The 23,883-nt window shown below is 35.4% G+C and overlaps 2 protein-coding genes across 3 annotated transcripts in view; both read left to right on the top strand.

Moving 5' to 3' along the window:
- Positions 1 to 10,654, top strand: part of LOC131947587 (matrilin-2-like) — a 30,571-nt gene extending 19,917 nt beyond the window's left edge. For both annotated transcript variants that reach the window (XM_059308851.1, XM_059308936.1), the window contains exons 7-11: positions 758 to 816; positions 6,348 to 6,495; positions 8,918 to 8,979; positions 10,173 to 10,323; positions 10,523 to 10,654. In XM_059308851.1, the coding sequence (XP_059164834.1) occupies positions 758 to 816; positions 6,348 to 6,495; positions 8,918 to 8,979; positions 10,173 to 10,323; positions 10,523 to 10,524 (422 nt within the window). In that variant the 3' untranslated portion in view covers positions 10,525 to 10,654. The remainder of the gene's footprint in view (positions 1 to 757; positions 817 to 6,347; positions 6,496 to 8,917; positions 8,980 to 10,172; positions 10,324 to 10,522) is intronic.
- LOC131948257 (fibrillin-1-like) overlaps positions 1 to 23,883 on the top strand; it is a 40,324-nt gene that overhangs the window by 6,665 nt on the left and 9,776 nt on the right. The gene's annotated exons all lie outside the window — the stretch shown is intronic.

The following is a 23,883-nucleotide window of genomic DNA, read 5'->3' as shown; positions in this document are numbered from 1 at the left end:
GTTTAAAGTTTAAAGTTTAAAGTTTAAAGTTTAAAGTTTAAAGTTTAAAGTTTAAAGTTAGAGTTCGGTTTAGGGTTATGTGTTCTTTAGTCAAAATTCCATGCCGGTTATATGCTGCTTAAATTAACACAAAAGTCATGGTCCTGAACAGAAAGCAGTTCACAGAGATCAGTACAGGGCCTGGCCGGGACGTCTAGTATATGTATATATATATATATATATATATATATATATATATATATATATATATATATATATATATATATATATATAAGAAGGTCCTTGATTTAATTTTATTATTGTAGGTTTTTAGGGAATTATTGTTTTTGTAATGAAAGGAAAATAAAAGTAGTGTTTCTTTCTACTTTTTTCTCCGGGGAGGGGGGAAGCACTTGAAATGTTCGTTAGTGTTTACTATTTATTTAAATTCTCTTTCTTCCGGTGGGGGAGGGGTTGGGGGGGGGGGGGGGAGACGGAGACTCTCAAAGAAATGCCTGGAAAACACAGAATAAAATACACCTTAGTAGCGTTAAATTAAATTATTTATTTCACGTATACATTTTCTGAGTAACGTATGTTCTTTTTTTTACCTTGTACAAGTAAATGCTTTTAAAAATAAATATTTTAAATTTAATCAGTTGTTGGAAGTGAAATTGGGCATACACTGTTCCTTTGTCATATGTATTTATAGTTACATTACACATTGAATTTGTATAGAAAACAATGTTTCCTAATTTTTATCTTGTAATTTTTATAGTTTACTGTGTTCCGTTATCAAGTGAAATAATAGAAACCCGAAACGCTACATCAGCCCTGGTAATGTATTTAAAGTGCATACTTATATCCATACTACCGTGCTTACTAACATCAATATTTACATCATAATACATATCCATAGGTATCTGAATATATAACTATGATTTATTTTAGATGACCCAGTTTCCCGTTTAGACATAGTCTGAAGACAGCACTGCAAAACACAAACCGATATCCCATATGCCGCTCCAAGAGAATTATAGTCTTTTAACCTCAAATTAATCCTAGTTCTTTAACCTAAATTCACATTTTTTAACATTCATTTATGACTTCCGTTCGAAAGAAAAGAGGTTGGGGTGGGGGAGGGAGGAAAGGTGGTGGCTTAAGTAATAATGAAGTTGAGTACGTTTGCAGAAACGGAGATCGATATAGGTTGGCTAAGAGGTAACTTTAACACATGAAATATAAGATTGGCATAATAAAATCAAACGGAAAAAACATATTACTAATAATATATTCGCAATTCTGTCAGTCATTCCGGAACGCTCTAGAAAAACACAAGTAATATATATATATATATATATATATATATATATATATATATATATATATATATATATATATATATATATATATATATATATATATTAAACACGAAAACACCTTATAACTTTGTTATGATCTTGTCCAGATAAACCCCAATAATTTTATCTATAATTATCCATATCTTTAATAATCCACATCCACAACTTCATCCACAATTACATTCACATCCACATCGAAAAGGACATCGACATCGAAATCAACATCAACATCCACAATCGTATCCAAATTTGTATCTGCATCTGTATCTGTATCTGTATCTGTATCTGTATCTGTATCTGTATCTGTATCTGTATCTGTATCTGTATCTGTATCTGTATCTGTATCTGTATCTGTATCTGTATCTGTATCTGTATCTGTATCTGTATCTGTATCTGTATCTGTATCTGTATCTGTATCTGTATCTGTATCTGTATCTGTATCTGTATCTGTATCTGTATCTGTATCTGTATCTGTATCTGTATCTGTATCTGTATCTGTATCTGTATCTGTATCTGTATCTGTATCTGTATCTGTATCTGTATCTGTATCTGTATCTGTATCTGTATCTGTATCTGTATCTGTATCTGTGTCTGTGTCTGTGTCTGTGTCTGTGTCTGTGTCTGTGTCTGTGTCTGTGTCTGTGTCTGTGTCTGTGTCTGTGTCTGTGTCTGTGTCTGTGTCTGTGTCTGTGTCTGTGTCTGTGTCTGTGTCTGTGTCTGTGTCTGTGTCTGTGTCTGTGTCTGTGTCTGTGTCTGTGTCTGTGTCTGTGTCTGTGTCTGTGTCTGTGTCTGTGTCTGTGTCTGTGTCTGTGTCTGTGTCTGTGTCTGTGTCTGTGTCTGTGTCTGTGTCTGTGTCTGTGTCTGTGTCTGTGTCTGTGTCTGTGTCTGTGTCTGTAGCTGTAGCTGTAGCTGTAGCTGTAGCTGTAGCTGTAGCTGTAGCTGTAGCTGTAGCTGTAGCTGTAGCTGTAGCTGTATCTGTATCTGTATCTGTATCTGTATCTGTATCTGTATCTGTATCTGTATCTGTATCTGTATCTGTATCTGTATCTGTATCTGTATCTGTATCTGTATCTGTAGCTGTAGCTGTAGCTGTAGCTGTAGCTGTAGCTGTAGCTGTATCTGTATCTGTATCTGTATCTGTATCTGTATCTGTATCTGTATATGTATCTGTATCTGTATCTGTATCTGTATCTGTATCTGTATCTGTATCTGTATCTGTATCTGTATCTGTATCTGTATCTGTATCTGTATCTGTGTCTGTGTCTGTGTCTGTGTCTGTGTCTGTGTCTGTATCTGTATCTGTATCTGTATCTGTATCTGTATCTGTATCTGTATCTGTATCTGTATCTGTATCTGTATCTGTATCTGTATCTGTATCTGTATCTGTATCTGTATCTGTATCTGTATCTGTATCTGTATCTGTATCTGTATCTGTATCTGTATCTGTATCTGTATCTGTATCTGTATCTGTATCTGTATCTGTATCTGTATCTGTATCTGTATCTGTATCTGTATCTGTATCTGTATCTGTATCTGTATCTGTATCTGTATCTGTATCTGTGTCTGTGTCTGTGTCTGTGTCTGTGTCTGTGTCTGTGTCTGTGTCTGTGTCTGTGTCTGTGTCTGTGTCTGTGTCTGTGTCTGTGTCTGTGTCTGTGTCTGTGTCTGTGTCTGTGTCTGTGTCTGTGTCTGTGTCTGTGTCTTTGTCTGTGTCTGTGTCTGTGTCTGTGTCTGTGTCTGTGTCTGTGTCTGTGTCTGTGTCTGTGTCTGTGTCTGTGTCTGTGTCTGTGTCTGTGTCTGTGTCTGTGTCTGTGTCTGTGTCTGTGTCTGTGTCTGTGTCTGTGTCTGTGTCTGTGTCTGTGTCTGTGTCTGTGTCTGTGTCTGTGTCTGTGTCTGTGTCTGTGTCTGTGTCTGTGTCTGTGTCTGTAGCTGTAGCTGTAGCTGTAGCTGTAGCTGTAGCTGTAGCTGTAGCTGTAGCTGTATCTGTATCTGTATCTGTATCTGTATCTGTATCTGTATCTGTATCTGTATCTGTATCTGTATCTGTATCTGTATCTGTATCTGTATCTGTATCTGTATCTGTAGCTGTAGCTGTAGCTGTAGCTGTAGCTGTAGCTGTAGCTGTAGCTGTATCTGTATCTGTATCTGTATCTGTATCTGTATATGTATCTGTATCTGTATCTGTATCTGTATCTGTATCTGTATCTGTATCTGTATCTGTATCTGTATCTGTATCTGTATCTGTATCTGTATCTGTATCTGTATCTGTGTCTGTGTCTGTGTCTGTGTCTGTGTCTGTGTCTGTATCTGTATCTGTATCTGTATCTGTATCTGTATCTGTATCTGTATCTGTATCTGTATCTGTATCTGTATCTGTATCTGTATCTGTATCTGTATCTGTATCTGTATCTGTATCTGTATCTGTATCTGTATCTGTATCTGTATCTGTATCTGTATCTGTATCTGTATCTGTATCTGTATCTGTATCTGTATCTGTATCTGTATCTGTATCTGTATCTGTATCTGTATCTGTGTCTGTGTCTGTGTCTGTGTCTGTGTCTGTGTCTGTGTCTGTGTCTGTGTCTGTGTCTGTGTCTGTGTCTGTGTCTGTGTCTGTGTCTGTGTCTGTGTCTGTGTCTGTGTCTGTGTCTGTGTCTGTGTCTGTGTCTGTGTCTGTGTCTGTGTCTGTGTCTGTGTCTGTGTCTGTGTCTGTGTCTGTGTCTGTGTCTGTGTCTGTGTCTGTGTCTGTGTCTGTGTCTGTGTCTGTGTCTGTGTCTGTGTCTGTGTCTGTGTCTGTGTCTGTGTCTGTGTCTGTGTCTGTGTCTGTGTCTGTGTCTGTGTCTGTGTCTGTGTCTGTGTCTGTGTCTGTGTCTGTGTCTGTGTCTGTGTCTGTGTCTGTAGCTGTAGCTGTAGCTGTAGCTGTAGCTGTAGCTGTAGCTGTAGCTGTAGCTGTAGCTGTAGCTGTAGCTGTATCTGTATCTGTATCTGTATCTGTATCTGTATCTGTATCTGTATCTGTATCTGTATCTGTATCTGTATCTGTATCTGTATCTGTATCTGTAGCTGTAGCTGTAGCTGTAGCTGTAGCTGTAGCTGTATCTGTATCTGTATCTGTATCTGTATCTGTATCTGTATCTGTATCTGTATCTGTATCTGTATCTGTATCTGTATCTGTATCTGTATCTGTATCTGTATCTGTATCTGTATCTGTATCTGTATCTGTATCTGTATCTGTATCTGTATCTGTATCTGTATCTGTATCTGTATCTGTATCTGTATCTGTATCTGTATCTGTATCTGTATCTGTATCTGTATCTGTATCTGTATCTGTGTCTGTGTCTGTGTCTGTGTCTGTGTCTGTGTCTGTGTCTGTGTCTGTGTCTGTGTCTGTGTCTGTGTCTGTGTCTGTGTCTGTGTCTGTGTCTGTGTCTGTGTCTGTGTCTGTGTCTGTGTCTGTGTCTGTGTCTGTGTCTGTGTCTGTGTCTGTGTCTGTGTCTGTGTCTGTGTCTGTGTCTGTGTCTGTGTCTGTGTCTGTGTCTGTGTCTGTGTCTGTGTCTGTGTCTGTGTCTGTGTCTGTGTCTGTGTCTGTGTCTGTAGCTGTAGCTGTAGCTGTAGCTGTGTCTGTGTCTGTGTCTGTGTCTGTGTCTGTGTCTGTGTCTGTGTCTGTGTCTGTGTCTGTAGCTGTAGCTGTAGCTGTAGCTGTAGCTGTAGCTGTATCTGTATCTGTATCTGTATCTGTATCTGTAGCTGTAGCTGTAGCTGTAGCTGTAGCTGTAGCTGTAGCTGTAGCTGTAGCTGTAGCTGTAGCTGTAGCTGTAGCTGTATCTGTATCTGTATCTGTATGTATCTGTATCTGTATCTGTATCTGTATCTGTATCTGTATCTGTATCTGTATCTGTATCTGTATCTGTATCTGTATCTGTATCTGTATCTGTATCTGTATCTGTATCTGTATCTGTATCTGTATCTGTATCTGTATCTGTATCTGTGTCTGTGTCTGTGTCTGTGTCTGTGTCTGTGTCTGTGTCTGTGTCTGTTGTGTCTGTGTCTGTGTCTGTGTCTGTGTCTGTGTCTGTGTCTGTGTCTGTGTCTGTGTCTGTGTCTGTGTCTGTGTCTGTGTCTGTGTCTGTGTCTGTGTCTGTGTCTGTGTCTGTGTCTGTGTCTGTGTCTGTGTCTGTGTCTGTGTCTGTGTCTGTGTCTGTGTCTGTGTCTGTGTCTGTGTCTGTGTCTGTGTCTGTGTCTGTGTCTGTGTCTGTGTCTGTGTCTGTGTCTGTAGCTGTAGCTGTAGCTGTAGCTGTAGCTGTAGCTGTAGCTGTAGCTGTAGCTGTAGCTGTAGCTGTAGCTGTAGCTGTAGCTGTAGCTGTAGCTGTAGCTGTATCTGTATCTGTATCTGTATCTGTATCTGTATCTGTATCTGTATCTGTATCTGTATCTGTAGCTGTAGCTGTAGCTGTAGCTGTAGCTGTAGCTGTAGCTGTAGCTGTAGCTGTAGCTGTAGCTGTAGCTGTATCTGTATCTGTATCTGTAGCTGTAGCTGTAGCTGTAGCTGTAGCTGTAGCTGTAGCTGTAGCTGTAGCTGTAGCTGTATCTGTATCTGTATCTGTATCTGTAGCTGTAGCTGTAGCTGTAGCTGTAGCTGTAGCTGTAGCTGTAGCTGTAGCTGTAGCTGTAGCTGTAGCTGTAGCTCTAGCTCTAGCTCTAGCTCTAGCTCTAGCTCTAGCTCTAGCTCTAGCTCTAGCTCTAGCTCTAGCTCTAGCTCTAGCTCTAGCTCTAGCTCTAGCTCTAGCTCTAGCTCTAGCTCTAGCTCTAGCTCTAGCTCTAGCTCTAGCTCTAGCTGAAGCTGTAGCTGTAGCTGTAGCTGTAGCTGTCTCTGTGTCGGTGACTGTAGGGGCCTATCTGTATCTGGACCTTTATCTGTATATGCGTCTGCGTATACGTTTGTATTTGTGTATGTTTCTATGTCCAAATAGAACATTTACTTAAAGTTAAACTATTTTTTTGCCACAGAACTGCTACGCAACTTGTAGGGCAGAACATTGCTACTCTTTTAAGTTTGCCAATGGTCTGTGTACAATCAAGCTCTATGCTGGCAATGCTGTGGATCTTAAACAAGAAGTATTTGGAGGATCATTTATAGCATGCTACAATGATAAATGTAAGCGTTTCGTTGTGTAAATTAGTCTTGCTAAGCGTAATGTAAAATCCTTAACCCTTTTAGAACCACAAGGATTACAGGCATAATTTCAAAAATCTGTGCACTCATGTAGTAGTAAAATGACACGTAGATTTAAAAAAATGTTAAAGGTTTTCCGAGATCTTAAATAGTTTTTGAGATACAGCATGGGACATATGTGTCCCTACGGTCCTCAAAGGAAAATTATCGAAAATAGGTTACGTTGTGAGTTATGTCAATATGTTTATTCTAAAAGTGATCTAACATGTATTAGTTGTTCTGGTACATTAGGAATTGAAAATATCAGTATTGAGAACATATTTATGTCCTTTATGAGTGTATAGTCATCTATGAATTGAGCTTATGGAAGCAGTTACGTGATGTTATATAACATACACAAACATGGCAGATATAATACATATTGTCCGCTCTCTCAATCTTTTCTGTTGCATATTGTGCATAACTCCTGCGTTTTTCGTCCTTTGATTTATCAACCTCTGTTGGGGTTGAAGTGAAATTCTTGCCTCTACGAACAGGTCTTGAGGTGATATCTCTTTGATGTAATCCCTAAATGTGAGCTCTTGCTATAATTTGCCTATATTCAAGCTTGGTTTTGCATTGTAGCCAGCGTTGAATTCTTGTCAAATATAGGTATAAATGGCTTTTTGACTCCAAATCATTATCTTGGCAACAAATTATCAATGTATGAAACATGCATTTAATTTCCTAAAATCAATAGAATGTTCATTTCAATCAACATCTATTGTCAATTTCCGATAACCACAGTCAATAACTTTTATTGGAAACTGTGTTTTCAGAAGCCTCTAGTTGAAAATAATGTCTTGCTCCAATCTCCATTTTCAATTAGCACAAAAACGTTTGGTTGTTCGTGTTTTGAGCAAGTCTATTTCTATTGATGATAATGATATGTGAAAGCTTTGGGTCTAGGACATTACCACCCTGTCAAAGTCCCCCTTTCCTCCCCCCTCCCACACCGATGCTAATGTTCCCCTGATCTTAACCCCAAACTTCAAGCCTATAGCTAACCCTAACAAAACCCCTCTCCAACTCTACATTTAAACCTAAAACTAACCCTAACCCTAGCCTAACCATAGTCCTAACTTATCCATAACTGGAAGAGGGGTAATTGCTCGGAGGTGGTAATATCGGGTTGGGGGATGTCGGAAGGGTAATTGTAACTATTAACGCTCCCTTTGAGGGGAAACTCTAGTGTAAGTGTACATCGTATATTATTTGTGCGCGGTATTTTGTTAAATCTCATACAAAGTAACATGTATTTTACGAAATGACAGCGCGTCATGTTCACAAATACTGCGCGGACCATGCAGATTTGAGGGAATATTAGTCACTATAACATGTGACATTGACGATGTATGCAATGTATGCAAAAAAGAATGACTAGAATAAGGTGTAGGGCTTATCGTAGTAGTGACAATCTGCTCTGGTACTTGAACAAGTCGTTCTGTTATAGCTTCTACGCTTACTTTGTCGGCATATTTCTACAGAAAATTCACATCTTTTTCATAAAGAAGCAAGTTGTTTTCATCGTTTTTATTGTAAATAAACATTATTTGCTACGCATTTTGTTTAGTTATAGTAAATAAAAGTTCTGCTACTATTTGTATTCTAATGCCAAAACACATGCTTAGCAACATTGTAAAGAAAGTTAGCTCCCTTCCGGACCGTAGGGACTTATATGTTCCAAACAAAAAAAATACTTAAACAAAAACAAGTAAAGCTATTAGGAAAAACAAATGTAAATATAATACCTAAATAGTAAACTTTTGAAAAACCGCCAGTAATTTCTTTCTGTTACAGTAACTATTTTTTATATAAAAATGTAAACTGTAGTTTTGCGAGTGGTCTAAAAATGCAAAGTTCCCATAAATATGACAACAAAACTATCTCATATATACTGAAAGCAACTTTATTTATATTAAGTATATCATGTAATAAATGTTTTAAAGCAAATTCAACAACTATGTTATTCCAATTTTATTTGGTGATAATTTGAAAATTTGGGACACCGGTGTCCCTTGGTCCTCAAAGGGTTAACTGGCCTTTCCTAATATGACCCAAATTGACCGAACCTATGCTAAAGAAATAATTGCAATTTATCAAAGCGATTGTTACAATCATTTTTTACAAGAACAACATATTAAATTTAAAAGCAAACTTGAGTTTGATCTAAAGTGGTTAAAGAAATGCAAATTTGAGTATTCTGGCTGAATGTATTTAGAGACAATCGGAAAATTTGTTGCCTGCGTAGAAAATATTTAAAAGATTATCAGATAAACTATTTCTTTTGTCTGATCGTTTTCATAATGTATCCAAAAAAATATTTTGTTGTATATGAATTAAAAATCTATCTTTTTTTATGTAGCACAGTGCACTTTAAAAAGCGAAGTAGAATCTAACATACCCATCACTGACGTGCCGCACGAGGTAAAGTTATGTGTTTTTGGACATACACACGTTCAAATAAATCTAGATTTTTAAGAACGTCATTCAAAAAGAATTATATCAGAAAAATGAAAAGTGACAAGAAAGAATATAAATCTAATTATTCAATGTCGATTCATTATTTTGAATTTAGAAATAATTTATTTTTATATCTATTTTTAGGTTTTATATTTTTACTTATTTACAAACAATATCCAATCATACTTAAATTTAAACTTTTTTTTTTTCTACGTTTGCATTTTGGGTATCAGTTTAAAACTTGTTTGGTAATGTTTGTACATCCTTTACTTCGTTTGCTTGTGTATGTTTTTTTAGTTTTTTTCTAGTCCAGCTTAACCTTAAATTCATTAATGGTGTCTTCTTCGTTCTTAATTATACTGAACAGGATATCCTCCTACATAATGACTCTGACTTCATCCAACATTTCATTCTAGATTTGGTACCATAGCCTGTATCTGTCCGAGAACAAACTAATTGGCTATTAAGCAACCATGAGCTTTACCGACAGGACCGCGCCAACCCCTATATAAGTGTCTGACCAGAGAATGTATTGAACTCTTCTTTGACAGCTGTTTGGTGAATGTCTGTACTTTCTCCGTGGTAGTTTAAGATGAACACCTCTCTGTTCCCTACAGCAAAACAGGCTTAATTGGTTTTAAAATGCAGCCATGATGGGGTCCATATTTTTTAATGTTCAGGGAGGCAGCTTTAGCTTAATCTATCATTGCTACGCATGGTACCTCCTACTAATCTAGACTTAATTTATCAAAGCATAAATAATAATGAGGGAGGGGGGGGGGGTGGAGTGGTCGGGTGGATAAGCTCATGTTCGCTAACCCGTAAAATTTTGAGTTTGAACACTCGGGCAGATGAGACTCGTCATATATATATATATATATATATATATATATATATATATATATATATATATATATATATATATATATATATATATATATATATATATACTTGTATATGTCTGTGTTTGTTTAAGAAAGCTCTTCATATTCAGCTTATTTCATACAAACAATAAAACCAAATGTCCTTCTCCTTCTTTATTTACCCATGTACGTATTGTCTTGAGTTATCTCTTCTCTAGTCGGGAATGATAATCTTAGCTTTACTATTGATTTAACTCTTCATCTAATGAGGATGTTTTTGCATTTCTCTTACAGGATTGTTATTACTTTTGCATTGGAGATCCCGATTGTATCGGCTATCACTACTTTCCCGGCGTTTATTGTATTAATACTTATACGGTTGGATCCACTGTTGACATAAAGAACTTTCCGGTGGACAAATTTGTCTATCTTAATTGTGAAAAATGTGAGTGTTAGTGGTTCATGTTTTACCTATCATAATATTAACTTATTTTGTTTTTAATTTTAAAAATTGCATTACCAACACTATTGATTAATTGATAAATATTACTTTAAGTGTAACGCCTTTTATAATTGTAAGCTTATGTTTTATAGGTTTCGAGAAAAATATACTGATCTTAAATGAAAATTGTGTTTTACCACAGAAAACAGTTGGGGAAGACACGTCTACACAGAAAGCAACAATCTACTGCCGGACACTCGACATTTGTCCAACAAACTGCTTAGACGACTTGTCTATATATTGGAAACAGTTGAATAAAGACTTGCATTCTGAACGTAGTGTCTTCTTTTAATTTTTTTTAAGTCAGTGAGACACTTGAGGATGTAGAACCGTGTAAGAAACGTGCAGGCGTGTGTTGTTAAAAATAATGTTTAATGCACAATGCAAAAATTACGTATTACATTATATGTATGTTTAAGTAGACTTGTCGGTCTTTGTTTCCCGGTTTATATGTGCGTGATAATGTGGGAAGAATAATCGGCTCTCTTTTGAATAACATTTTGTTAAGTAAGACATGTTTCTTTAAAGACAATTTTTAAAAATACGTACCTATTATATAGAAATATATGCTCGCCATGATGAATACACATAAATCATATTGAGTTGATAATTATATCAAAGAAATCCAATGATAACATCTTTAAATAGTCATACATTCTATTGGATTGCAAAAGTGCAAATGTTAAAACTTACGAATTATAGAATGGCTCTGTCTAAGCTATGTTAGCAGGATGTTGATTAATTTGTGTGACACTCAATTGCAACACAGAGTCATTAGACACAGCTTGGGTGAATGACAGATGGGCTGTCATAGTGTCTGTACTGCGGGATGTCAAATACGTAAAAAAGTTTGTTTTAACAGAAGTGCCTTGTTCCGTGGTAGTGGATGTTATGTTGTACTTATTGTTGTGTATATATTAAGTATTTTCCTATTGGGTCGTCAGGCCATAGGTTGTTAAAAGTGTAGTTGATGTATGTTGTGTTGTAACAGCAATAATTGCTTTTGAATAAACTAACGCCACCCAACACAAGTTATTGTTTTATAAGGAAACATCAGCTGTATTCGTACGTCTGTATTAAAGAAAATGAAGTGGGCATTATTTTAAAAGTCTATAACTCTATGTTACAACATTTAGAAAACATAATGTTATAAAACGAGTCATCATGGTTGGTATATGATAGTGGTGATGGCTGCAGTTAGAGGTTCAAGTAAAACGCAAACAAAATTTCAGCTAGGCAACTTTAATGGTTACTACTTTAGGTCTTGTCTAACTAGGAAATAAACTTCGACATCAATAGTGACCAGCCTTAGGGGCCAGCCCTATCACACATTATTAAACACATAACACGACTACATGCTAGCAAGCCTAACGTTCAACTGTCCTATTTTTCTGGCTCTCACCAGCTTGGGGTCCCTGCCTCGAATACAATAGGGTATCTCATTACGTGTTTCCCCAAATTTGCATACCAGCTTAGTTGGGTCGGGCTCAGGTCAAAGACCGGCGACCTGTACTTCCCCTAGCCTGCACATCGCTAGGTAGGGCGGGTTGAGGGGGGTGGGGCGTTAACACGCTGTCCTATTTCAGGTTTGGGACGGGAGGGGGGGTGGGGTAGATACTAGCTAGCAGTGGGACGAGGAAGCATTGTGTCGAAGCTCAGGTGTCGGACGGGAGGGGGTGGGGTGGATAACCAACTAGGCTAGCATCAATAATAGACTCAGTCTTAACACATAACCTTTAAGGTTTCAAGAATGGGTTTCAAGTTGTGAGAGTGTGAGTGTGTGAGTATTTGAGTATGAGTATCCTTTTAGTGAGTCTGAGTCTGAATGTGAGTGTGTGAGTATCATATGTTAATGAGTGTGAGTGTTAGTGTGAGCGTGGGCGTGGGCGTGGACGTGAGCGCGAGCACGAGCCTAAGCATGCGTATGGTTGCGAGTATGCATGTTTGTGTGTTTGTGTGTGTGTTAGAAAGTAAATGTAAGTGTGAGTATGGGTATTAGTGTGAGTGATAGCGAATGTGAATGTGGGTGTAAGTTTAAGCTTAAGGGCATTATGTATGTGTATGTGCAAGTGCTGATGCACATATTTCTCCGCCTCTTCTAGTTCTAGGTCAAACCACCTATGGTCAAAGCTCCTATGGTCAAAGCTCCGCTGTGGTCAAACCCCATGGTCCAGGAGACGTAACAGTGATAAATCTATACTTCGCAATTTCAGGTTTAAAAATTAAACTTTAATTAGATGTTTTGTATTTTGTATAATTAAACCATCTTCAATGAATGAGAGTACATGTCCAAATGAAGTATTACTATTATAAATCTGTATCTGTCTTCAAAAGCCAATGATAAAAACTGTAATACTAAAGCGAACATAACACTGTAAATTGACGATAAATTGCATGCCTGAGGAAAATAAAATTTAGTAACAACAACGTCAGATCCGAGGTTTATTAACAAAGATCGATTTATGTTTACAGCGCTGTGTTCTCATTACAGCGGTGGGATCGAGTCATGTATCTATTGCCCTTGTTATTGAATTGTGTAAAAAAAATTAGATCGGATAGACAAAATAATGTCTGATGGAGTAGGTAAATGCCGTATTACTTATTGTGTTAAATTCCACATCACACATAATGTATCTGATAGTATTAATACATTGAGACCACTACGCTATAATTATAATACATTTACATATTTTGGCTAATTCGTGTCTGTTTTGTGTTCTCTTTGTGGTAAGTGGTTAAAGGTAAATATTTGCTCTCTTCAGACATGAGTTCAGCATCCAAAGTTGAGTAGATGGTGATGCTTTGATTGGCGCTGTATTGTGTTTTAGGGTTCAGGTCATAACTTTCATCAAGTACAGTTTGTGAGTGTTATATAAGAATATTCGATAACGTTTAGGTAAGATCACTACCGATTTATTTTATTTTAAAATAAGAAAATAAACCGTCAATTTCTCATTAAGTAGGATTATATCTTACCTTGTGTAGAGAAAATCTATAGTCTAGCTAGTTAATACAAAGCAAGCGTGCAATAGGCCCCCGCATCCACTAGCATATTGATTTTAAAATATATTTTTTTCTCAACTTTAAAAAATCGAATCTTCATCACAGCGTTGAATTGCACATAACATATTTTGAATTTTGCAACAGTGCAGATAATACAATTGAACTAAATTTTAAAAGCTATAATGTGTTTCCGTTTTAAAAGCAGGAAGCTGATTTTTCAACCTTCGGATACGGCTGGATTATTTATGGTTATGCGTTGAATTTTGTTTACACGAGTTTTCGGGATTTAATTTTGTCTCAGGCTTAGTGTTTTTCGTCTGTAACGTTTGTCACAGATGTTAATTATACCTCAAGTAAAATGGGGCTTTTTGGTTTAATTTTCAAAATGCTTCTCGTCACGTTAACTAAGTATTTTTGTGGCACCACAAATCTCGGAATATTAATTTAACCCACTTTCTAATGTCTAATTAAGCTAACACTTGCACAGTGGAAGTTCTTAGATGACAATTTAAAAAAAAAAATTTCTGATCAATAGCATTAATATGGAGACAATTTAATTATTTTAAACGTCACAAAAATTTATTTATTTTGGAAAAAGGCTTTTGTTATATTCACAAATCACACACAAACCACAAATTTAAAAAGCGCTCCTAAAAGTATAAACAATAAATTTTGTTTGTGTATCCTAACTAAAGCCATATACTTGTATAACTAATGATATGTGTACACTGGTCCAGGAGATCCAGGGTCTACATTATTCCACGAGACTTGGTGCCCACACTGGTCCAGGATATCCAGGGTCCACACTGGTTCGGGATATCCAGGGTCCACACTGGTTCGGGATATCCAGGGTCCACACTGTTCAGGATATCCAGGGTCCACGCTGGTCATGTAGATCCAGCGTCCATAATAGTCCAGGATATATTGGGTCCACACTGGTCCTTGAGATCCAGGGTCTACACTGGTCTAGAAGATCCAGGATCCACACTGGTTCAGGAGATCCAGGGTCCACACTGGTTTTGGAGATCCAGGGTCCACACTGGTCCAGGAGATCCAGGGTCCACATTGGTACAGGATATCCAGGGTCCACATTAATCCACGAGAGTTGGCGCCCACACTGGTTTAGGAAATCCAGGGTCCACTCTGGTCCAGGAGATTAAAGAAGATCTTCTTGATCACCAATAGCATCTACATCATAATTCTTCACCTTCACTCAGGTCACCTATTTCACTAAGGTGATTCCCTATGTATAGCAGTTCATGCTAAACGAGAACCTTCCTTTAATTTCTAAATGATTTTGCTGAAACGTGAAGAAAAACAAGGTACTATATAATCACTAATGCTGATGTATAAAAAAGATAGTACAAAAGCAGGTCAACATGTATGAAGTTGCAGTACTGCAACAAACGTTTTGTGTTGATATATAAATAAATTATGAATTGATTAAAAACAAACACAAACAGTAGGTAATACTAACCTTAAGTAATAAGAAATATATTTTATTTAAATCCCAATACAAGTTTATCCAATTTTGCTGAACTTCGAAACACCAATGAAAAATGCTAAGATACAAAAGGTTGAGAGCATGCACGAATTTGAGATTGGCTTGGCAATAGTAAAACTTTAAGTGACTTAGACATGCTCAGGCTATAGATTAACATTGTAGTAATCAAACAACGCGATGCACAGAATCAAACATGTTTATGCTTATATTTAATTGGAAGGTAACTGGTATGTTGCAGCCCTGTATCGGTATGCATTTAAGGGATAAAATAATTTCTCCAGGCACAGAAAAGGTTGTAAAGCACCAAAAGCTGTCAACAATCACATTACACTCTTTATATTCCGTATACGTGAAGTGATTTTTTAAATCATTCTGAGATAACAGCAGTCGGCAATTGTTACGCTACAACATCAATACAATTGTATTTATAAGAAAATATATTTACCGTATCCATCTCAGCCTGACCTTGTCCCATTATGTACCTGTCATGCAAAAAGTAACATATAATTTAAATGTAGAATATACATAAAATGGTATCGGATATCAACAGGTGGTCAATTACACTAGGTAATAACTCCATTGTCTCCACCCATAGATGAATTACAACCCTGTAAATAAATCTCTAAAAATTACCCCCTTCCCCACTATGAGTTTAATACCAGCGTCTTGGAAATACCTATTATACATTATAGGAGTTAAGTGATAAACTGTGTATTTTATAAAAATGCCTGGACATTTGATGGGATGGCTTAATAGTGCTGATTGCAAAACATACGTGTGTCGTGCTATCTTTAGGCATTCTACACGAAACAATACAGGGAGACAGTTAGTGCACCTACAAAACGTATTTATTAAATCTATATTTAAAACAATTATATCAACATTATAATATGTTTTGTGGTTTTTTTTTCAAAATAAAAAAAAAAATCATGTTTCATTTTAACACATTTTCTAAATATTGGCAAAATAAATGTTTGTAACCTACATCATTATCACCATCTCGCACTGTGCCCAAGACACATTGGGAAGAGGAACTACCCTTATGAAGAATATTTTAGTCAGCACTTTGCCCATTCAACTCACGTTCTCTAACGAGAGTCAGCTACCCATAAGAGCTGAGCGGACTCACATTAGTCCTACAGACTCGATTCAGTGATCCGAACGCGAAACCTTCAGGTAAACCGTTGTAAACTTCACTATTATACCAGTCTGGTCCGTATAGTCTATATACCCAGCTTTTTACGGCGATAAATGGAAACAGTGTACTGCAGGTGTTGGCGTTCCATTTGCTCTGGCTCTAGTTAAATGTCACGACAGCTGTAAATTCTCTCCCACCGTGGTTATAAGTTGTTTCATCTGGTTGTTTTCATCAACGTTTTATTTCAACAAAGGCAAGAGTATAATTACATGTAATTTTTTACCCTCAAAATCGTAACAATCGATATTACATTAACAACACAATTATTTCTAAAATTAAACTCCAAAACCATCTGTAACCTAAGCCTAAACAAAGTGGAAACTAAATAACAACGACAATCTAAGGTTAGCTAAAAAAAATATTCAAAAAGCAATGTTAATTTGTAATTTAGCATTGATTTTCACATGTTTTTAAATGAACAAGCTGTGAGTTTTAATTTTTCGTAATTGATCATTACGTTGCTACATTACACGTTTAGATGTAATAAAAAAAACCTTGACTATCTATTAATTTTTTGTTCTTCTAGCGTTTTAAGTTTACATTATTCAGTGTTAATGTTTTTCAATACATCCCTGTATTTTACTTGTAATCCAGTTTGTGTAATTCACCAAGCATGGCCTAACAATCCAACCCCAGACACTAAGGTACACATAATCCATAAAGCCAATCCACACTTTTGATTTAGAACTCACGATCTTTCTTATATTTTTCAGAACGAGTTTAATAAACGAGTTATAATTATTCAATTGAAATTCAATACTTGACAAAGTATTTAAAGTTCTATACAATGCAAAATACTTTACACAAGAGAACACAGTTTAGGAATCCTACTAAACTGTATGCGAAATAATCCTAAAACTAGACACTTAAATGATATGAAATATATATTTTTTAAATATTGCTTTTTGTTTAATATTTCTTCATCTGTACAAGAAACGTCTAAATTACTATATGAAAATCTACACTTTATTATTTTAAAATGTCTATTTTGGTTTTAAGCCCGCTTTTCAAAAGCAACCATTTAAGTTAGTTAAAAACTAACATACTTTAAAGTGCTGTTGATTTGGGTTCATTTTACAATCACAAACCTTAAATAGAGCAATGTAAACAGTGAACGAGGTGTAATATACACTTGTAAATCTAACATTAATCAAGCATTACACCCTCTAGCGATGAAATGCGGACTTTAAAATGATATTGCATTAATTTTTAATCTATAAACTTTTGCGTGAGATCTCAACTCAAGACTTTCGGGCTAGCAGTTCTACCAATACAACAAAAGTACATTTTACATCGTAGAATCACAATGGATTGTTGGCCTATAACCAACGCTATACAGAAGCACAAAAATTCTAGCGGCCTAGAATATTGCCGACAACAGCATGTGTTTCATTGTAGGAGAAAGAGGGCTCGGCTTTCACAATGGTTTAAAAACAAAAGGGAAAATGAATAAATAAGAGCGTGAAATGGTATCTATAGAATAAAGAAAATCCAACCGCAGCTACGGTATTCTCTTTAAAAAACAACCAACAAGTAAAAATGCACGAAAATTATGTATTTTAAATTACAATAAACATTGTCTGCTGTTGGATCACTAAACGGACTGCCCCCCCCCCCCCTCTGTTCAGCTCCTGCCCTCCATCCTCATCAAATCCAATCCGCCTTCAAATCAACCTACGCAAATACTTTCACTGTAACAACACACATTGTTTTTCAATATTTAAAATAAGATACAAATGTATGTATGGTCTTTTTGTTACAACCAACTCCAGACAAACAGCTGTATGCTAATGTAGTTTCTTTGTGCAGAACATTCATTGCATTTATATTCAATATCATTAATAGTGTTGGGCTTGTATCGTGGTGTAAATTCTTTGTGCAAAACATTTATTGCATTCTAAATTAATATGTGTGTTGGTCTTCCAAAGCCATCTCGTTTTCAAAACACTGTAACAAAATATTGAAATATACACAGGTCTTATAAACATGAATAAAGCAACGTACACGGCAAGAGTCAGATTATCACATGTGTTTGAGGGGGTTGGGTTTAACAAAGCCCAACCCCATTCTAATCACTTCTAAACCCCCCCCCCCCAACGAAATATTATTTATATAGAAAATTTATACTTCAAACAGTATGTCCCCCCCCCTTAAATTTTCAAGCCCCCTCCCCCACCCCTTTGAGATAAAAATGAACTGAGCCATTTAGGCAATAGTTTCCTTTTGGCAGCTCCCCATATTCAAGGCTCTAAGGTTGACGCCCTTGGGTCCATGAGGTGTGTGGAGAGATGCCTTATATATTTGGTTCCCTCAACTTAGGGCCCTGGCTTTGTGCTTGGGATTCCAATGCCTAATAATTCAATAGATTATTAGACTATGGAACCATATTTAAACATTAAAATTAAAATCAAAATTAATATTATAGTAGGTTTATTTATATAAATTAATATTAGTTCTTTGTCTACTCAACAAGTTAGTTTGAGTTTGAACACCTTTTTTCTTAGAAATAATTTTAGATGACATCTTCTCCTTCCCGTACCGCAGTTAACTCAACAAAAATCTAGGCACATTTAGGCTAGTCGTTGCATAGATAGTTCACGTTACAGCGTTTTTCATCTCTTTAAATAATGCAATGGTCTAGTTCGAGTATTCATGTCAATTCAATCCCTTATGTTATGTTGTATGTGCTTGTCTATATAACAAAAAAGGTGAGGTGGTTTTTTCAGATTTCTTTTTTGTTTCTTTCCTCGAGTTTAACGCTAGTCTTGCCGTAGATAGGAGATAATTTTACACCTTTCTTGCATAGTAATCGAAAAGTTACATATATATCTTAGACCATTAGTTTTTAAAATCTTTTGGGAGTTACATAACCCCCAATAGCTCCTTAAGCGCTTTTACCGAACCATTCATAACCATCCGATAGCGAATCAAATGAGTCGAGTGCGTTTCGCAGAACCACTGAGACTGACTGACTGACCGAATAATGTATGCGTTTATTCAGCAAGTTGTACTAAAAAGTAAACAAAACTTGTGACGTCACTATTCAGTCAAAGAAAGCCATTGTTCTTAAACTTTAAAATTAATGTGGTTAATTTTAACGTATTTAAATAAATTTGTGATTAACAGTTTGTCTGAAAACTAAAATTGTTCTCGACCTACATACTATTTTACAGTTCTGCATATAGCGTAGATCCATTTACAATAGTCAATCAGACAAACAAAAAAATAAATATTCAAACATGTAAACAAACTTGAGTTTTAGTAGTATACTAGACTACCCGTCATCTGTTGAATAACTGTGGGTTTCGGGGGTCATCCATAAAAAACATCACGTCTGTCACTTATCGTCACAAAAATTAGACCCCACATTCAAAAAGATGTTTTTTTATCTTTTAAAAACACCGAAAACACCGATTTCGGACTATCCCTTCATGTACTGACATCACAGGTGACCTACTTAACTCTACTTCACCTGCCCAGTGTCCCGCCAAGTCTCAGACAACATGTTTTTATCGTTTAAAAAAACGATTCCAGCCGAGCATTCATCTCACCACACTATCCCTTCATATGCTTAGGAGAATGAAACAGATTAACTCTACTTCGCCTGCCCTGTATCCCGCCAAGTTCAGATAGGCAACTTTATCATTCACATCTAAAAAATAAAATAAAAATTGAAAAAAATAAATTTATCATTGACGTATTGGCCTAGAACCTGTACCAACCGCATGGAAGCTGATTACACTAACAACTTAGCTATTTAACTCGTGACGTCACAGATGTTTTTATACTATAGTTTAATACTTTGAGTCTCCTTATGCAACTTGATTTACGCGCATAGATCTAGATCTGTAGTAGTATCTTTCAAATTAAATTTTATATTAAATTAGCCAATTACATAGCTAAACAAAAATTTATGTAAAATAATGAAGGTCTGAAATTATCTAGATCTAGATAGAATTATCTAGATCTAGATTCTACGACTCGTTTGCTTAAGTCTTAAGTCTAGTTTTTGAGTAACTCTTGCTATATCTAGATCTAGAATCTAGATCTAATCATTATACTTATTCTAGTTAGATAGATCTAGATAGATAAATCACAAAGATTTATATCAATTACTTAAGGACTAAAATGTATTATGATTATAAAATGGATTGTAATTTTATCTAATTAATCTTTGGTATGTATCTAATTAATCTTTGGACTGACCTAGATTCTAGATTTAGATCTATAAATAACTTGCTTGGCCACTTTATATTTTTAGATCTATAAATAACTTTCTTGGACAGATTGTAGAGCTAGGGAAATTTATTGTGAAACTAAATGAAAAAGACAGTTGAAAATTTATATAAGTGTTGGAACGTAATAAATACAGCAAACGGACTTATTGTTAAAGTTTTAGCCGACAGAAAATTAGCTTTAGAACGCGTTAAACTTTGGAATGGGAACACAATCTTCTTCGATAGAAGCCGTCATTTCATTGTACTAAAAAGTAAGCAAAAAATGTGAAGTCACTATTCCGACAAGTCGTTTTTCTAATCTTTTAAAATTATTGTGGTTAATCTACCTTTGAATAAATCAATAAATTAATTAACGTCTTTAAATAAATTTGTTCTCTATCTACATTTTACAGTTTTCCATACAGCGTAGATATTCTACAGTAATCAATCAGACAAACAAAAAAATAACAAATAAATATTCAAACATGTAAACAAATTTGAGTTTTAGTAGTATATAGATAGATGTGTGAGAGATTTAGTCTTATATCGATTGTCCGTAGTATCATTTTTCCTGATATATTTTGTCCTGAGATTATTTGTCTGTGAGATATTTTGTCTGAGATATTTCGTCTTAGATCATATGTCCTGAGATCATTTGTCCTGTCATTTATATATATATATATATATATATATATATATATATAAAATATATATATATATATATATATATATATATATATATATATATATATATATATATATATATATATATATATATATATATATATATATATATATGTATATATATATATATATATATATATTGAGTTTATCTATGTGTTTTTTTCTGTATGCTGAGACAAACGTTATGTAAAAAAATTTGCGCTGCTGGAAATATTTTATGAGCGGACAATACGATAAGGAAAATTAAAAATTCTTTTGTTTAATGGTAATCGAAAATTGTGTTCACGTCTATAAGAATATATCACCAGCACGATCAAATGTAAAGACCCAACGTCTCTTCTCGCTCAAATGAAATATATGATGATAGCAATTTACATAACTCATACCAGAGCATCACTCCAACAATGAAATAAAAGCTTGTTCTAACATATGGAAACATAATATATATATATATATTTATATATATATATATATATATATAGATATATATATATATATATATATATATATATATATATATATATATATATATATATATATATATATAGTTTCCGGCTAAATTTGAAGTTGAGATGGTGACTTTAGTTTTGGTTTAGAAAAATAGTCAACGCTATCAACCTAGCGCACGTTTTATCCCTCCCTGAAGGGGCCATTTATCTCGTATTAAAGAAGGATGGTTAAAAAAATTATATAAATTGTTAATAGATTTTTACAAAATGCATAAAAACGTTTAAACGTAAAAAGCTTTAAGTTAATAATGAACTACAAATGAGATTGGGATGGGGGCTCTGGGGAAGTACCTATATAGAAAATATATATTTTTATACTTGTCCGCCCCATCGAAAATTTAGTACGTCCACCAACCCCCGAAAATTTTAAGTACTACCCCCACTCCCTTCCACACAAGTCAGCCAGGAACAAGTGTCTGAAAAAAAAACCGCTGTCTGCATGATTAGATTAGAGATGTAGCGTCTACCTTTAATCTGAATGATCTGCGACCAGTGTTTTTTTCAGACATTTTACTTTATGTAGGGGGAACTTAAAAGTTCCTGTGGGTGGGGGGGGGGGGTGGCGGTGGGGGAGGGGCGTGAAAGGGTTACGACTAAATTTTATCCGAGGGAAATATATTATCCTTTCTATATACGTTTTATTTTGTCGTGGGGGGGGGGGGGGGGGGGGTCGGCGGTGGACGTTCTGAATGATACTGTAAATGTGTCCTTTGTCAAAGGTGAGCATAGTCGTAAGATTTATGGGAACGATCTGCGACGATATTTACTAAGATTGTGCAGCAAAAGTGTAGATCAAGTTTATTAGATTAAGTATTAAGGATGAATAATTAATCTATACCAGCTTTACAAAATCAGTAATTCTCAATTAACTTCGAGTTAAATCAGGTTTCGATAACGAGTTGATAGGAGTCGGTTCAGATGTATAAATTTCCCCCACAAAAATTAACCATTAGCTTTAAAAGTTTAACAAAAGTCTAACCTCTAATGTCTTAGAGAACTAGAATTTTCTCCGACCCAAGAGTGTGCCCCTCTGCGGTTTAGAAAAGAGTGAAGTCCCCTGGGCGGCAGTGCGACATTTCACTATCAAACCGTTATCGTGCGGATGATTTCGATTGTATGAGTTTGGCGGGGCACGTGTTGCGGGGTAGTCGATTTGAACACCTGTCGTCAGCTGAGTCATTGCACACAACACTTGACTTGTTGTTTTCGCAACGTGACAAATCGACTTGGTGTTCGACAACATATGCTGGTCCCATCTGCACCATCAGTGATTAAAGTCAAAATTAATTGGACAACAGGGAGTCTGAATTGTTTTGTTATCACAAGTAAGTTGCTTTTGTTATAAATTGAACTCAAACTCTTGTATAATAGGGGCACTTTTATATATTTATATTATGGCGGTTTCTAGTTTACAAAATTTTGGAACACAATATAAAGTCAGTATTATGACAGCGTGGTTTGTAGCTAGAGCCCGTGACTGTTAAGACAGGTGCTCGGATCCCATGTTCTGGTCCATCAAGCTCTAATCAACGCTTAACATAAGGTAGGGAAACTACAGATTTTTTTTTGCATAAAACTGACCGCATTATAACTACTAGTTCCAAACTTTACAGAAAATATTGAACTCTACATCACCTGCACCATCGAATAATGCGCAAAGAGAAAAGTGCACATATAGAAAAATGAGCAAACAGAAAGTTACATAAAGAGATTTATTTTCCGCACACAGATAATTTTGAAAAGAGAAATTTCCGCACAATGGTATAATATTTTTCTGAAATTCTTATACTTGCACATAAAATACATATAATAATAATCATCAGTATAATAAAAGTTACATTAATAAATTATTTTTGTTTTAATTATAATTTAATGTGTGCATGTGTGAAAATAAAGTCAATAGATCTAGATATAAATCATCGCTTGTTTTAGTAGTGACATTTTTTTTTACAGGATGAGTAAAGATTTTTCACGGAAGAATTATGTCATATTATGCATATTTCTGTGGTCTAATTATTCATTTATTGGTTTACCTGATGTTGAAGGTGTTACTGTAACTAAAATTGTACTCTTAGAAAGTGATATAGAGAGAATATATTTAGAGCTATTGGTTCGGAGCAAGTAAAGCGATAGAGTTTATTATAAGATATACATTCATAAGCTAAACATAAGATATAAACTAAAACACGTGAATGCTTTCTAGTATTTGTAAGGAATATGAATTGACCAACTTAGTTTTTAGCGCAGGGCCTTATGACTGCTCAAGATTATTTTAGTTTACATCAGGGATAGAGACTGTTTATTTAATAGGTGCACATTTTCTAGATCAATATTGCACAAAGAATCCAGATAAAACTTGCAAACTTTGATCTGGCAGATATAAATAAT

Source organism: Physella acuta, unplaced genomic scaffold (assembly GCF_028476545.2).
Source record: "Physella acuta isolate Inbredline_101_S28 unplaced genomic scaffold, ASM2847654v3 ptg000007l, whole genome shotgun sequence".
Taxonomy (NCBI): Eukaryota; Metazoa; Mollusca; class Gastropoda; family Physidae; genus Physella; species Physella acuta.
The sequence above is the reverse complement of the archived record's forward strand: the minus strand, read 5'-3'. Positions and strand labels throughout refer to the sequence as shown.